Below are 15,532 nucleotides of genomic sequence, written 5' to 3' on the forward strand. Positions count from 1 at the left end.
TCTAAGCTCACTTTACCACGTCTTACCAACGCCAAAGACCCTTTTCCAGAGCCACAAAATTTCTCTAAAGTATAAAAACGAGAAACGAGAAACGAGAATCGAGAATCGAGAGATGGCCGGCACAATTCAACTCGTCAGCCGTTGTTGTTCGCTTTCAGCTTTATTCTCCCACATGCTTCAGGTGGCAATGAATTTTTGGTGCGTGTCTTGATTGTAAATTGGAGCATAAAAATTGTTTTACAAACTCGCTCGACCTCCGCTGCGCTCGTCTCGTCTCGTCTCGGCTTTCCTCTGCCCAGTTGCCATACAAATGCAGCCACGCATATGCTCATACATCATACATACATATATATTGTGTGTTAAAAATGCATTTATATTGTTTTATATATAAGAAATATATATGTACATCAATGTACATACATATGTACATATACATATATGTACTTGTGTATTTGCTTGTTTGTTTTGGGATGTATCCATGAACATTTATTTGTAGCAACTGAAAAATAAATGAGGATTGCGGCTGCATTTGCAGTCGCCGTCGCCCTCGCCGTCTCCGTCTCCGTCGCATCGTCCCTCTGCCATTTCTTGTATAATGACATTGACATGCCGCAAGCGGCTGGCACACTTTTAGGCGACACTATTTAAAGTCCTTTAAATCGCATGTCATTAGTGGAAAGTGAGTAACTACTTGGAGGCAACCCGTCGAGAGTGACAGTCCTTCTTGAGCCGCATCATCTTCGGTGAAAGGTTGTTCTTCTGGCTGTCTGTGGGGTCTTTGAGGTTTTGTCGGGCATCTGAGTTTTAATGAGGACCGCGAAGTGATATTCAACGCATTTTAATAATTTATTATTCTTTGAAAGAAAATTCCTTGATATCGGCTGGAAGGATTGCGGTCAAGGTCTAGGGGTATAGCTTATTGTTTACCGAAGGGACTTATGTATAACATATAGTATACAAATTTTGCATATTAACATTGCCTGTTTCATGCCACAAACTTGAGTAGCGTTACGATTCTAGGCAAATTATACAATTTATTTCCGCAAATGCTTCAACAAAGTGTGACTAACTCGATTTGTGGTACTTGCTGATATTCGTTTTCGCTGTAGAGAGGAGTATTCAAAGCGCTTTTACCATGCTGAAGTTTCTTTGGTAAGTCACAAGATGTAAAACCTCAACCTGCCATTTATCCGATGACAATTCTCGCTCAAGTGCACTCTTGGTGGTTGGCCGAACTCTAAGCAAGGAGCATAGGCTATCCTTTGACGGTCAGTGTCCGAAATTTATGCCCCTAACCAATGAGCTTTCCAAAGAGACGGCGGTAAATTAAATTAAATATATTTAATACAAAAAAAATCGATACCTTTATCAGTATTCATTCGCACAAAGTTCACTGGAAGCTGGTTTCTGTACGCAGTTCACCCAAACTATCTCCAAGAAAAGTGCGTAAAACGTACTTTTCAGGGCTATAGCATTTGGTCGCAGATTGGAATAACAGATAACGATAATTTCATAGTGCAATATTATTGCTATCAGGATAAAAATCGGTCCAACAAACTTCAGCATATGAGTAAGTACTATCCCATCCAACGTTTTGGGTTTGGGTTTCGAAAAATATTCAACATTGAAAAATATTCCAGGGTCAATCAGCATTTTTGTCAAGGAACGTGAGCCCACGGCGGAAACCATAGCATCGATTTCGAATGCACTGAAGAGGAATTTTAAGTTCCCGCTGAGACTACTCAACTACACCGATAATTCTTTTTGTACAGAATTCGAGTATATAGACGCACAATACAGAGTTTGAACCTTGGAGGGCTGTGCAAAAATAAACCTTAAGTAAAACTAGTTATACCTTCATTTCTTGAAGCATTGTTGATCAACTTTGAACTCTCGCAGCTCTCGAAACTAAAGGAAAGTTCAATTTACTTATCAGTGAACAAAGGCCAACATTTGGTATCAAAGTCACTAAGCGAATCTTTACGCTTATTTACATTCATTCCAATGGCGGACAAAACAGGGAATGAATTCGAGTCAAATTTGATTCGCTCTCCGCACATAATTCATGCTTGAGGCAATTTGAATGTCCAAATAAGCACAAATGCCACAAGTTTTCTCCAGCCCCACTCCAACCTCCTCTGACTTTTATTGACTGACTTGGCTCGTACCCGGCTGGGCTTGGTCCGTGGTCTGGGGGTCTGGGGGTCTGGGGTCGGGTTTGCTGATTTTGATTATAAATTAAATAAGTGCCATGACAGCGGCAAGCAATGAGCCCACAAGGGGGTGGGGGGGAATAATTTGTCCAGCCTGTTTTGAAGGTTGTCTGCCGGGATCTGTGTTCCCCTCTAACCAGCGGCGACTTTTCTGTTTTCGATTCCAGTTCGACGTTCTGTTTGAGTTGCGGGTTGACTGGAGAAATCAATAAATTATTGAACTTGGCCCACCGGGCCCACTCGAGCAGGTATTAATTTAATCTTGAATCTGTAAACGACTCACTCTGCGCTGGCCGTCGTGGCGTATGCGTAATCGAGATATAATCAATGCATTGAACTCTCGAACAGAAAAAACTGTGCATAGATATGCCAATGATATGGCTTCTGCTCGAGTATTCTCCCGGGCATTTTCTCTCACTTCTCTCTGTTGTGCTCTTTGCAACGTACTTTTCTCCTTTTCATTTTATTTTTGCATGTCTGAGACGTGTCTTCGGTATTGGGTTCACTCTTGCCTTGATTTAAATTTCTAAGAAGGTCTGACGAAACTGCACTATGGGAAACTCAGTGACGAAGCAAAAAAGTACTCGTACTATCGATTAGAAGTAGAAGGTGAACATTTTAAAGATGATCTGATTTTCATTATTATTTAAATGGGCACAAAATAAATTCACATATCCCGAGATGATTTAATAATCCTTTGACCTTGAAAATTATACAAATTTTGGTTAATGTAATGAATCTTGAATCCACTTAGTGTAACATATAAAATTAACATAATTTTATTCCGATCAAAACTTGTAGTTATTCCATTTTATCTATATATTTAGTGCGGCTTAATCGATCTTACAAAGCACTGATTGTCTCTGAGCGTTGCATAACTAATTTCCAATCACGTTTAACAATTCAAATTCTGAAGAAAAGTCACCATTTTTCTTTGGCATAGACTTTTCATATATTTAAGGTACATTGAAACCCTAGTAACTATCGATTCTCCTTCCTGTCCTATTACGAATTATTGCGATTACTCGTACTAAATAGAGATTCCCCATTTATTTGCTACAGTTCCCACTCTCCACATCTTACCCATGTTATCCACTGTCCTTCGATTTTTTCTGGTTCCATTGAAAGTGCTTGGTGCTGGGCACGTTTTACTATCCCTGGGATATTTGGAGCAACCATGTCTAGCCTGGCTTATAGCAGTTCAATGCTTTTAGTTTGATATGGGTTTAATTTGCCTGCTGCATTTCCAGAGATTGGTTACCCTTAAGATTGAGCCCCCGTCCCATTCCCATTCCCCGTAGAACTACAGCGTGGCCATGACACCCAGTCAGGTTCGGCCATACTGACGGCCATCCCCTGTCGTGTCCACTGTCTTCTATCCTGTGGGGTGGCCGGTTGGCACACCTCGGCACACGCTTATTAGTTGCCCAACCAGGCTTTGCGTATTAGTGTCAGCTCCAATGCTGTGGCATTTATGTTGCGGCCAGCCAGGGACCATAACTGAAGGTGGAATCCGCTTTGCCCTGCCGTCAGCCACCAGGCACCAGCTCCGCCACCAGGCTCCGCCAATTCCCCTGTCAGTCGCAGGATGTACTGAAGGTTCCGGCTTGCTCGGACCCTACCTCTCGTAAATGTTAAATGATGCATATTTCATGAGACTTACATGCTTTGGTTGGATTGCGTTGCGTGGGGGGAGTGTGCTGTGCTGGTGGTAAAAATTGCAACGGACAAAATCACTCAAGGAAAACACACACAACAACAATTGAAAATGTCCTTTAAGAGATTGATGTTGAAATGTTAAATTGATTTTGATGGACTGTGCATGAGTTTGTCAGTTCGGAGTTCATTCTGTGGGTCTCTATTTCTGGGCTTTAATGCCTGGACAATACAATTCTTTATTTAAGGACCAGCCACTCGGAGCTCAGTGGAATACTTAATGAAACCAAAATCTCACCCCTTATACCCCTAGGGTATGGTAATACTTTCAGGGCGCGTTTATAAATATTGAAATAGATGTCAATAACATTTTCACACGCTGTGTGTCCTTCTTCCCCACCTTGCCACCAGCGAGACCATCCCCAGCCCGGGGCCAAATTGAGAGTTCAGATATTTGGGGTTTCGTGCGTGTCGCACCCAAAAATCTGTTAATAATGATGCCTGACATATGTAGGCAGCTGGCAGTAAGTCGAGGGCCAAACAAATGGCAGCCAGCGGAAAGCTGACGCATTTGTGCGTGTGAAATATGTTTTGTCAACTTATTAAATATGCTCAATTCTCTTGCTTTTGCGCCCTTTTCGGGAATGCTCTTCCAGCTCTGTTCTGCCCTTTTTTCGGAATGGAATACGTGCTGTGGCATTTGAATGGAAAGAATAGCATAAACAAATGTCTTTCGGCCGGGTGGGCGTTTGTGGTGTAGCGTTTTGTGTGGTTGAATTGATGTTGATCGAATTAGAGGTGAGTGAGGTTGAGGGAGTGATTGAGTTAGCTTAGAATGGCGGAGGGCGTTGATTTTGGCTGGTGGAGGATCCCAACGGGTTTACTGCAAGAACAAGAATTATGGCAGGTTGAATATTTCTGGAGATGGAATTCATAAAAAGGTTTTTACAGGAATTTACATCGGAAGATGAAAAATAAGGTAATGGTTCTTAATTTTATTGCATCGAATGATCAGACTAAGTAGGCTCACTATTGGAACAATACACAAATTCTTTTGAAAATAAAGTCTCCCTCTGTATGGCTGATTTCGGCGTCTTGCAATACTTTATGTACCCAAATGTATTCCTCATATGCGAATTCATTGGGAGCTCCTGCCTTCACTTTCCGGAGTGTCAACTGTTCTTATTCCGGATGGACAACCATTGCATATTATTAAGGAGATAGCCTCCTTTAAGATAAGGGTCTCCCCAACCATATGCTTTGCCTAATTTTGGCTGCAGCATTTGGTTGTGAAGGAGTTCAAGGCTACGAAAAATAATGGCCCCCCATAACACTCACAGATCAGCCCACCGTGCCGCGCACAACTTTCCATCCACCTTCCACGCATTCAAAAAACTGTCTTCCATCTTATTAACTTACCAAAATGTTAGAGGCTTTCGCAGTAAGCTCTACACCCTATTTTCAAGATAGTGTTGGATTTGCATCCTACATTATTGTGCTAAACGAGACCTGGCTAAAACCTGACATTCTTTGTGTTCTCAGGTTGGTACATAATTTTTAGAAATGCTGGTTCGTATCGACGCGCAGGCGGTACAAAATAAACTGGAGTTCCTATGTGTAAAACTGATTCTTTTCGTCTTTGCTATCTTCATTACGAAATCGGATATTCCACCTTCTGTGGATATCTGAATTTATGAGCAGTTCCTGTGTGCCTAACAATTACTTCTCCCTAGCTATTAGACAAAGGTCTTATGATAGTTATTGGTGACTTTAACTTGACAAGTACTGTTTGGATTTCGGAAAGCGATTCTAGTTCTAGTTTCGATGTCATGAAATGACTTTGCTGATGGCTTGCTTGACCTGTCCCGGTCTAAGTCAACCATTTGAAAAATTCCTTCGGTCGATTTCTTGATCGATGCTTTTTAAACCTGAACACGTCCTACCGTCCTACTTTCGAAATGTCACACGACATAGGTCCAACTGTATTGGATCGGTCGAGTAGGCCATCTGAACGTGTCGGCTGCCTCATTAGGGATTTTGATTGGTCCGCCTTGTACTTGTGCACTGATGTTAAATAAACGAGGGGGAACGTTGTGAGTTGCTACGGACACCGCAACTCTACGGTTATACCCGATACTAAGTCAGTATGGGTATCCTCCGGCAGACGGCGCTAATATTAAACGACACACCAAAGAGTGCGTGCGAGAGAGACAGAAAATCAGTCTGAGCGTGACGTCGGGCGCTGCGTAGCCACTGCAAATTGATTTGTTCCTTTTGGCTATAAAAATGATCTGATCTGATCCAGATTCAGCAATCTAATAGATATGGTCATTATCTATGATTCTGCGTTTTTAGTTTTCTCAAATCTGCAATATTGTGGATGCAACAGATTTTCGTTCTTTGTGGGGGCGGATGGGGGTGGGGCGAAATTCTGAGATATACGTTTTATAGTGACATCTTAAAGGAGTGTGTGTACCAAATTTGGTTACTCTAGCCTTAATAGTCTCTGAGATTTGTGGTTGCCTAAGATTTTCGTCATTTGCGGGGGCGGAAGGGGGTTTGGCGAAATTTGGACAGGAAACGGTCAAGGTCCGATATCACAGGAGTGTGGATACCAAATTTGGTTGCTCTGGCTTTTATAGGTTCTGAGATCCTTGAACTCATATTTTGCAATTGGCAAAACCGACCATGAAACCTGTGTGTTAGAGTGAGACAGAGCGAGAAAGAGTGAAATTGTTTTCGTGATTCTGGCTGTAATAATTATACGATCTGGTTCAGATTTTGCACTCTAGAAGATAAAGTCATCTTCTACGATTCTGCGTTTTTAGTTTTCTCGTATCGTCAAAATTGTGGATGCCACAGATTTTCGCCTTTTGTGGGGGCGGAAGAGGGCGGGGCAAAGTTTTGAAATATTTTTGGAGCAGTGACGTATCACAGAAGTCTGGATCCAAAACATCGTTGCTCTAGCTCCTATAGTCTTTGAGCATTAGGCGCTGAAGGGGACGGACAGACGGACAGACGGACGGACGGACAGACGGACAGACGGACGGACGGACAGACAGACATGGCTCAATCGACTCGGCTATTGATGCTGATCAAGAATATATATACTGTATGGGGTCGGAAACGATTCCTTCTGGACGTTACACACATTCACTTTTACCACAAATCTAATATACCCCAATACTCATTTTGAGTATCGGGTATAAAAAGGCACACACATTTTTTACAATGCCCTTGGCACATTTTTTGATTCATGTGTCCCGCTTTCGTGTCCGACTAGATCTGGAAAACCTCCTTGGCTTACCAAAGAGTTATACAGTCTAAAAAACTTTAAATCAAGATTTTATAAAAAATTTCCAGAAGTTGGTTCTCCTACTTCTACTATCTCGCTATGTAATAATAACCCTGGTGGATGATCTTGGTGTTATATTAGACTCAGAATCTCAGAATACGGCTCCTGTTTATGGTGCCCTCAGTACAAAGTACACCAGGACCGTATATATTCTGTCCATAAAAACATTTTATGTGAGAATACCATCTCACTCTAATAGATTGATACTAATAAGCCTACCATCCTTAGTTAATCGTAGAAAAAAGCTAGGTGTGATTTTTGTGCACAACTTGACCAAGCGTGATGTATATATCCCCGATTTGTTGAGCTACATAAACTTCATGATTCCTATAAGAACTATATACCGCTGTTTCTTCCACTTGGTATAACGTATTATTCCTGAAATGAACCGTTTAGGGTCTTATGCTTCGTGATTCCTATAAGATTCACCAGAAACTTTATACCGCTGTTTCTTCCACTTGGTATAACGTATTATTCCTGAAATGAACCGGCTTAGGTTCTAAGGCTTAGCTATAATTTTTCAAGCATATTAGTTTAGCAGCTATATTTCCAGCATGTTCGCGATCAGAGGGGCAGCGCCCCTCGTTCGGTGGGGCGGGAGGATGGCTGGGTGTCACACAGGTCACTTGATAGTGAAGTAATTGCATCGCCACTTGAAGGATGCAGATATTGCATATCAACGTCCAAAAAATATATTTATTCTAAGAATATCGAAACGGATGAATTAAGGAAGCATTTTTCTGGTTCCAGTGACCAGACCCCAGACCTTTGTTAGCTATAAAATGCACAATGATGGCGTTGAATGGAACCATCGGCTGAGTCACACACATGGCAAAGAGACATTCATCTGAGGGAATGACCAGCGTTTTACTCTCCGAGTCCTGTCCGTCTGGCCGCACCGTTCAGCTTCCATGTTTATTGTCAATTGAGAGCAACAGGAGGGGATGGTCTGTATTCCGAAGCACTTATTTTTATTTAGCCAAGGAAAAACAGAGCAAAAAGAAAGGAAAACAAAACAGGAGGAAAAAAGATACTTTATCTGCAGGGGGACAGCTGCGTGCTGATGGTCCGGCTTACAGTTCTGCCAGTCGTCCCTCTTGCCTGGTGCCACTATGAGTATTTACAGGTAAAACCCCATTGAAATGTGGCCCGTGTTTTGTTTGTGAACAATCTGCTTTTTGTTTTCAACGTCTCGTTGGCGCCAAGCAACAACAGCAGAGGCAGTCACAGAGAAAAAGCACAACTTCATTTTAATGGAGTAGACAACGTCAGCCATGGCGACACAAAATGGGCGCCACATACAGTTGATCCCGTCTGCTTCTGCTCGTGGTCCTGCTCCTGCTCATGCTCCTGGCATGTATTCCACTCGATTCATCCTGCTCCTGTGCCCTCGCCAGAAACCACGCCCATTTTTGTCAGCTAGGATTTGCCTCTATAACCACTATGCTTTTATCGGGTTCGAGTTGGTGGCTTTCCATCGCCACTTTCCATCGCCACTTTCCATTTGGCACCCATTTCGCTTTGTTTAATTATGGCATTAAATTTTTAGTAGTGGCTCTCATAACTTTTTGCCACCTTCGTTTTATTGATGGCAATTTGTGGAAATAATTGAAATTAATACGTATATTGGAGCAAGATTATTCGATTATTAGCTATGGCAAGCGGTTTAATATTTTCGTAATTATTTTCGGATCAGTGGCGTAGCTGTTTGTTTTGTTTTTGTTTTGTCCGATACTAAAGGGGGATTCATTCAACAGTAAAAATGTGGGCTTTAAATACGCATTGACGTGGTCAATCCCCTTTCGGACCTGCAACCAAGCCACTGATCATTGAGTCCTGTTTCATTTAAAATACTAACAGATAATCACATTACGTACAACATATATTTTGGTTTGCAGCTCCCACTGGAAAATAAACTATAGTTTATTATGTTTTAGTTGGAATTCCGTGTTGGAAATTCATTTTGCGCTTCAAAGGCGTTCATAACTAGTTTTGTCTAGTAAATTAATGAAAGGCCCAAAGCCTATGGAAAATATCATAGACATTAAGATGTTTTATTTCATAAGTTCGTCCCGCGATATCTTTGGTTTATATCTTTATCGACCAGATCGAAGCAAAAACATCAAAATCTAGTGAATCAAAACTAGTTTGAAGGTATTGTTGATGAAAAAAAACAAAATAAAAAAGTAACTAATATAAGATGCCCTCATTACGAAGGCCTTCGGGCCTCTCATTTCCTCATCTCTGGCGATGCGAGTGCTCGAGGTGTTTCCGACCAATGGACAGCCACAAAAGGCCACCCCTAACGGTAGGATGTCCCTCTTTCCTGCACAACCGATTGGTTAAGGTGTCATTAATAAAGGTCACATAGGGAAACCATCTGACCGCCCATACATTTGCAAGTCGCATCAACATAATTGATGAGTTTTGCTCGAAGCAAGAGGCAGCGCCGACATTTGGCTTTCCTGGTGTCCTGTCCGCTGCTTGCGAGTGTGTGTGTTGCTGTGTGTTTGTGGCTCTCCCACGCTCACACAAGCTCCGACACACCTTAGTAAATTGGCTTATTTTGTCGACAGCTTAAGTCCGTTGGGTATTTATTGAAATTTAGTTGAAAATAGCCAAACACTTAAGTGTTTTGCCAATGGGGCCAATGGGAAGATAAATTAGTTATATACTAGTAAATATAGTTTTTATACATATGTAAACAATTATTTGAGTATGTTTATGCTTGGTCTTAGAAAAGGAACGCTTTAGAGGGCAAATTCATCTAGTAGTGAACATAATATCTAACCAAAACATTTAATAAATGCTCTAATTTATTAAACAATTTTCACACGGTTTCGCTGGTAAGAAAATATAAAAATGTTCGAAAAAAAACCTTAACAAATGATGAGATTCAGAAAAATGATAAAGAGAGCCATGCCCATGTGCGAAGAGGCCGACGCCATCGAGGGCATGGCATTGTCCACCCTCGGAAGTTTCTTGCTGACCTCACACTTATGGTTCATTGCCCGGCCCATGCTATCAGCAGCAAAAGATCTCAGCTGCTTGGCCGACTCAATGCCGCACAGCATTGCCGCCCTGGTGTAGTAGCAGTCCAGGACATCGTTGTAGATCTGACAGAGTTTGGATTTATTCTGCGTCTCATACCAATCGGGTGGTGCCTCGCACTCGATCATGTCGGTGCGCATCTCTCGGATGCAGTTCTGGGACTCCAATAGCCCAGCAAACCGCTTGCGTGGGCTGGCCTCACAGTCGGTGGCGCATACAACTTCCTTGAAGTAGTCCAGTCCATCGCTTAGCTTTGCATAGATATTGTCTGGGGCCAGTACACAGTTGCTGGTTGCAGCGTGAATGTTCCCGAGAACATCGCAGATCTCAGCGCACGAATCAACCATGGAGGCCTGGGCCAACAGCAGCACAATCCTCTCCGGACTGACCACATAGAGACGGGCAAGCTGCATCAGCACGGGGTTATCATCGCAGATACGAGTTGTCGATCCCGCTTCCCGGACAGCCTTAGGGTCCTTTGGCTCGTAGCCAGGCGGACAGGTCGAGCCACCCTTGCTATTGTTCTTGTTCGTGCCGGGCTTCGCTCCGTCCGCGGGCTTTGGCTGTTTTCCACTGGGAACTGCCGGAGCTGTCCCACCGCCGGGTCCCTTGTGCCGAGCCGAGTGCGGCTCTAGTCCATAGCGATGGAAGTACCAGGGAAACCAAATGGCCTGGCAGATGGGCAGTGGGATAAGCACCATCAGTAGCACAGTTGCCAGAAGTGTCCCTTTCGATGTCATGGCTATCAAAATGCTCTAGTCTGTCAATGAGGCTCGCCTGACGTTTGACTGAAACGACAATTCTCCAAGTGAACTGGCCTGGGGTTCTTGATCCCACATTTCTAGTGAGTCAAAATATTGTACGAAAATTTCCAGCATGCACTCTTGGTCCCTATATTTTACTCATACAAAATGTTGGGGCTTTCCCGTGGTCGACCCGGTAACATTACCGGTTAACATTAATAGTAATAGTAGTAGAAGTACTACAGCAGTGACATTTGGGTCATACGTTCCTGAGACTCATAAAATATAACATGGGTTAGCATTTTTCGTGGTTTCTACTTATCCCTAACGAGCGAAGAAAGTGAGCCGGGGGTTGGCGAATTGTCGAAGCGAGGTTTGTCCTGTAGTTAAAATTCTCAATAAGCTTATCATTAGTCTATGCATCGGGGATATCAGAGAGTGAGTTTTCATCATCAAAGGCAGTGTCGTTTTTTATTTGATTTTTTCCATTCTGTGCTGAATTATCATAGAAATGGCACAAAGCAACTGTTGTGACCATGACTGGCACAATAAATTGTGAAATTTAAAATGAAATCCTTGCATTTTATGCTGTCCACAGCTATGTTCATATATATGTATATGTACCCCATTCTTTGTCCCCATCAAACGGACCTGGTTGAGGGGCGATTTCTTTATCAAAGCGCACACCTTGAAGGACGCGCACAGTTCTCTTCTTCTTTTACTTTTCTGTGAATTGTCAGGGATATGCCGAGTGAATTTTATTAGCACTCATAAGTTGTAAAGTGTATGGTAGGAACATAACAGGATGATTTCGCAGCTCCTTTTTCTTCAGACCCTTTCTCTCTGCAGTTGTCGCTGGAGCATACTTTTGTGCGTTTGCCGCACTTCATGTTAAACAGATTTTTATTGCACTTTTTTATTTGCTCTGTCTCCACCCTGCCTCCCAGCCACACTGCCTCATTGCCTCTCTGTCTCTGCGCCATCCCGCCACTATGAATTTTACTTTGTCGCTCATTTTGCTGCTGATTTTCCCGGCTCTTCCCGTTGTTGTTTTCTTTTTATTATTAAACATTTCGCTGCTGTAGGAAATGAAATATTTTTGCATATAAAAAACATTCGACTTCATGCTGTGACAATGTTTTCGCGCTGTTTATGCTGGGGTCGGTTTCGCTGGGGTCTCTGTCTCTGTCGGGGTACTTTTTTATTTTTATTTTTTTTATATTTCTGTTCATTTCCGGCACGTAATAAAATAACAAGGTAAATATGCAAAAGAGCAACAATTTAAATGCATCATAAATAAAAAGAAGATTCAGCCCAGAGCCGTGTCGTGTGCTCTCGTATCCTTCATTTAGTTGTGGTCCTCTCTTTCTGCTGTCATTACGCTCATCATCACTTCATCGGGCAGACGCAATCCAATCGCAATCCACGTTGTTCCCGAATAACTTCATTAGGGGATTTCTGATCATTAATCTTTAGCTGAAGGCTTATAACAGATTGTCTTGTGTCCCAGCCAGGACCTATAACAATTAGTCGTTGCTGGTAGATTAGGGCGGAGGCCTCTTCTCAGAGTCTGCGTGTCCGTGTGCTTGGATGCTTGTGTGTGTGTTGTGGGCATTATCTAATCCAGTCAATGGCGAAATTATGTCATTAGGTTCGGCCATGTTCGAATTTGCCCAATGAACTGTGTTAAATTTTCTGACTAATTGCTTCTGTATGCGTATGTCCTGGCCAGGATGCTCTCGCCACAGTGTTGTAGCTGTTTGCTGCTCTGTTGCAAAAAAATATACAACAACAAAGAGCACAAAGCTGGAACATAAAAATTAATTGGTTTTTGATGGGCTGCCAAGGACAGGGAGAGCTGGCGATGGGAAAACGCTAGGAGATTGGACTTTATGAAACTGAATTTCTGTTGAGCTCATACCAACGGCATGTTATGAAAAAAAGGTCCATAGTTGAAGGTTGGCCGGAGGAAATCCCCTTAGATTTGTGACTGAAAATCTTCTGGAATTTGCAAGAAAAATGTGTAAAAAGTTTTTTTTCCCAAAAACATAGTAAACATATATGCATATCTGTTAAATTTCATGATACATCACTAAATCTAAAACATCAGTGTAGTGAACGGGGATATGCAATATAATCGCCCCTCTAATACTTCCATATTGACAAGCCTAAAATAAGAAAAACAATGCCACCAATGCTTCCAACTCAATGCTAATGCTTTTCTACCGATGGTATCGATACTAACAGATCGCCAACCATCAAAGATGGGCCTACATTGCCAACAAAAGTAGCATTTGCTATAATAGTTATGTAAGAATTGTTTCCAATGAAGCGTGCATAATGCACTGTAATTGATTAATTGAAATGAATCAATTAAATTAAAATGGGATAGAATGGGTATTCCGCCCGATTCTCCTCCCCTCCACATTAAAAAAAGTCTCGCTTTTGATTCAGATTTCCGATGATCCGTTGGGTCAGGTCTGTCTGTAGGTTGAAACTTATTGCATTTTAAGTGCATAATTTTGCACATAATTTAATGCAATTAATTGAACATTAAAAATTGAACACCAAACAACAAAAATTAAACCAAATGGCTGGAAAATTGAACACAACCCAACAAAAAAAGAGCTCAGAGAAAGTCTCTCTCGCCCGCACGCACATAAGAATATCTATATGATTGTTTGTTTTCGTCGACGAGCATAATTAAAATGTCAAACACGCTATAAATCATTTTTCAGTTAATGTTAATGCACTTATACCCTAGAGTATGCTAAATTTTTAATTGCATTTTCATTAAAACCGACGAAAAATAAAAAAGTCGAGTTGCAAAGCAGAAATAACTTTAGCCCGAACAACTCCAGGGAAAATTCTCCTCTCCGCAAACTCTGTGTAACTACCGAGGGCTACCGACTGTTCTATAGCCAAAAACGAGTGAAAACAAAATCGAATAAAAATGGCACTTAATTTCGCTTAGAATGAACTTTTTAGCCACTCCCAGGTGCGGCTGCCTCAGCATGAAAAACTAATGAAAAAGGAGAAATAGCGGCAGTAGTATGAGTGGAGGATGAAGAGTAGGTGGTCCGTCTGCCCGGGAAAATGGAAATTAGATTGCCTTGGCGCTTTGGTCGCCTCGGTCGCCTCGGTCGCCTTGGCCGCCGGCCCAGACAACAACTTGATACAACTTTTGCAGCACAGACCCAACTCCTTTGGCCCCAATGGACACACACCTGTCCAGGGGGAAACGGACTTCAAGTGCAGGCGTAACTAGTGCAAGTTGCTGCCAGTAATTATAAATTTACCTAAGGAATTACCCAAGCTCGTTGAGTAGCTAGCTGCCTACCTGGAGGGACTCGATCGGGACTGGGACTGGGACAGGCTTCGGGTTATACAGTTAAAACTTCTAGGAGACAGGGCAAGTGCAACAAGCCGTGTTGCAAGATGAACAAGAGAGAACCCCACTAGCCGGGAACAAGTAATAATATTATTGATAGATTAGAGTGCGCCTCGAGTGGGTTTGTTTTTGATGTTGGGCCCCGAAACGGGGTTAAGCATTTTAGTGCCGAAGTTAACAAAGTTGATCTGGAAGTATGTTTGCACTGCAGTTGGCAGAGTGGCCGTTAAAAGGTAAAAGTATTTCAGATACTCGTTTCTGTTGGAGCACTGCGCGGAGGTTTGCTGAAGAGGTGCCTGAAGTGGTTAGTGCCAGACGTTGGGAGCTAATTAACCTACGAACAAAGAGAAGACTCTATGGAGTAACTTCTTGTTGGAGTACAGTATGCAATTGAAAATAAACAATATCGTAAAACATGTTTCGTCCTCATCATGAAGCAACATTCATCAGACACCAGAGAGTGTTTTTTATACCCGATACTCAAAATGAGTATTGGGGTATATTAGATTTGTGGTAAAAGTGGATGTGTGTAACGTCCAGAAGGAATCGTTTCCGACCCCATAAAGTATATATATTCTTGATCAGCATCAATAGCCGAGTCGATTGAGCCATGTCTGTCTGTCCGTCCGACCGTCTGTCCATCTGTCCGTCCGTCCGTCTGTCCGTCCGTCCGTCTGTCCGTCCCCTTCAGCGCCTAATGCACCAAGACTATAAGAGCCAGAGCAACGATGTTTTGGATCCAGACTTCTGTGATATGTCACTGCTACAAAAATATTTCAAAACTTTGCCCCGCCCACTTCCGCCCCCACAAAGGGCGAAAATCTGTGGCATCCACAATTTCGACGATACGAGAAAACCAAAAACGCAGAATCGTAGAGAATCTTTTAGACTGCAGAATCTGAATTGGATCGTATTATTATTATAGCCAGCATCAAGAAAACAATTTCATTTTTTCTCGCCCTGTCTTTCTCTAACACACACGTAGCATAGGCGGCTTTCCTTAGAGTAAAACATTAGCGCCTAGATCTCAGAGACTATAAAAGCTAGAGCAACCAAATTTGGTATCCACACTCCTAATATATCACACCGAGACGAGTTTGTTTCAAAATTTCGCCACACCCCC

General features: G+C 42.4%; 2 protein-coding genes and 1 long non-coding RNA gene across 3 annotated transcripts; 1 reads left to right on the forward strand and 2 right to left on the reverse strand.

The window, feature by feature from the left end:
* The first annotated feature begins 1,056 nt into the window (after positions 1-1,056).
* LOC26534407 (uncharacterized) lies at positions 1,057-1,848 on the forward strand. Its single transcript, XM_015181294.2, has 4 exons — positions 1,057-1,152; positions 1,213-1,321; positions 1,390-1,570; positions 1,641-1,848. Exons 1-4 carry the CDS (start codon positions 1,136-1,138, stop codon positions 1,805-1,807), a joined length of 474 nt encoding a protein of 157 aa, XP_015036780.2. The 5' UTR covers positions 1,057-1,135; the 3' UTR covers positions 1,808-1,848.
* Positions 1,849-1,879: 31 nt separating this feature from the next.
* On the reverse strand, positions 1,880-2,719 carry LOC117184198 (uncharacterized). Its single transcript, XR_004469442.1, has 2 exons — positions 2,497-2,719; positions 1,880-2,409 (listed from the first exon to the last, which is right to left on the reverse strand). It is a non-coding gene; the product is annotated as an uncharacterized lncRNA (long non-coding RNA).
* A 7,303-nt stretch (positions 2,720-10,022) lies between these two features.
* LOC4816334 (uncharacterized) lies at positions 10,023-11,248 on the reverse strand. The gene has a single exon (XM_001356154.4). It carries the CDS (start codon positions 11,013-11,015, stop codon positions 10,104-10,106), a length of 912 nt encoding a protein of 303 aa, XP_001356190.2. The 5' UTR covers positions 11,016-11,248; the 3' UTR covers positions 10,023-10,103.
* Positions 11,249-15,532: the final 4,284 nt, after the last annotated feature.

The sequence above is a fragment of the Drosophila pseudoobscura genome, chromosome 4, assembly GCF_009870125.1.
Source record: "Drosophila pseudoobscura strain MV-25-SWS-2005 chromosome 4, UCI_Dpse_MV25, whole genome shotgun sequence".
Classification (NCBI taxonomy): Eukaryota; Metazoa; Arthropoda; class Insecta; order Diptera; family Drosophilidae; genus Drosophila; species Drosophila pseudoobscura.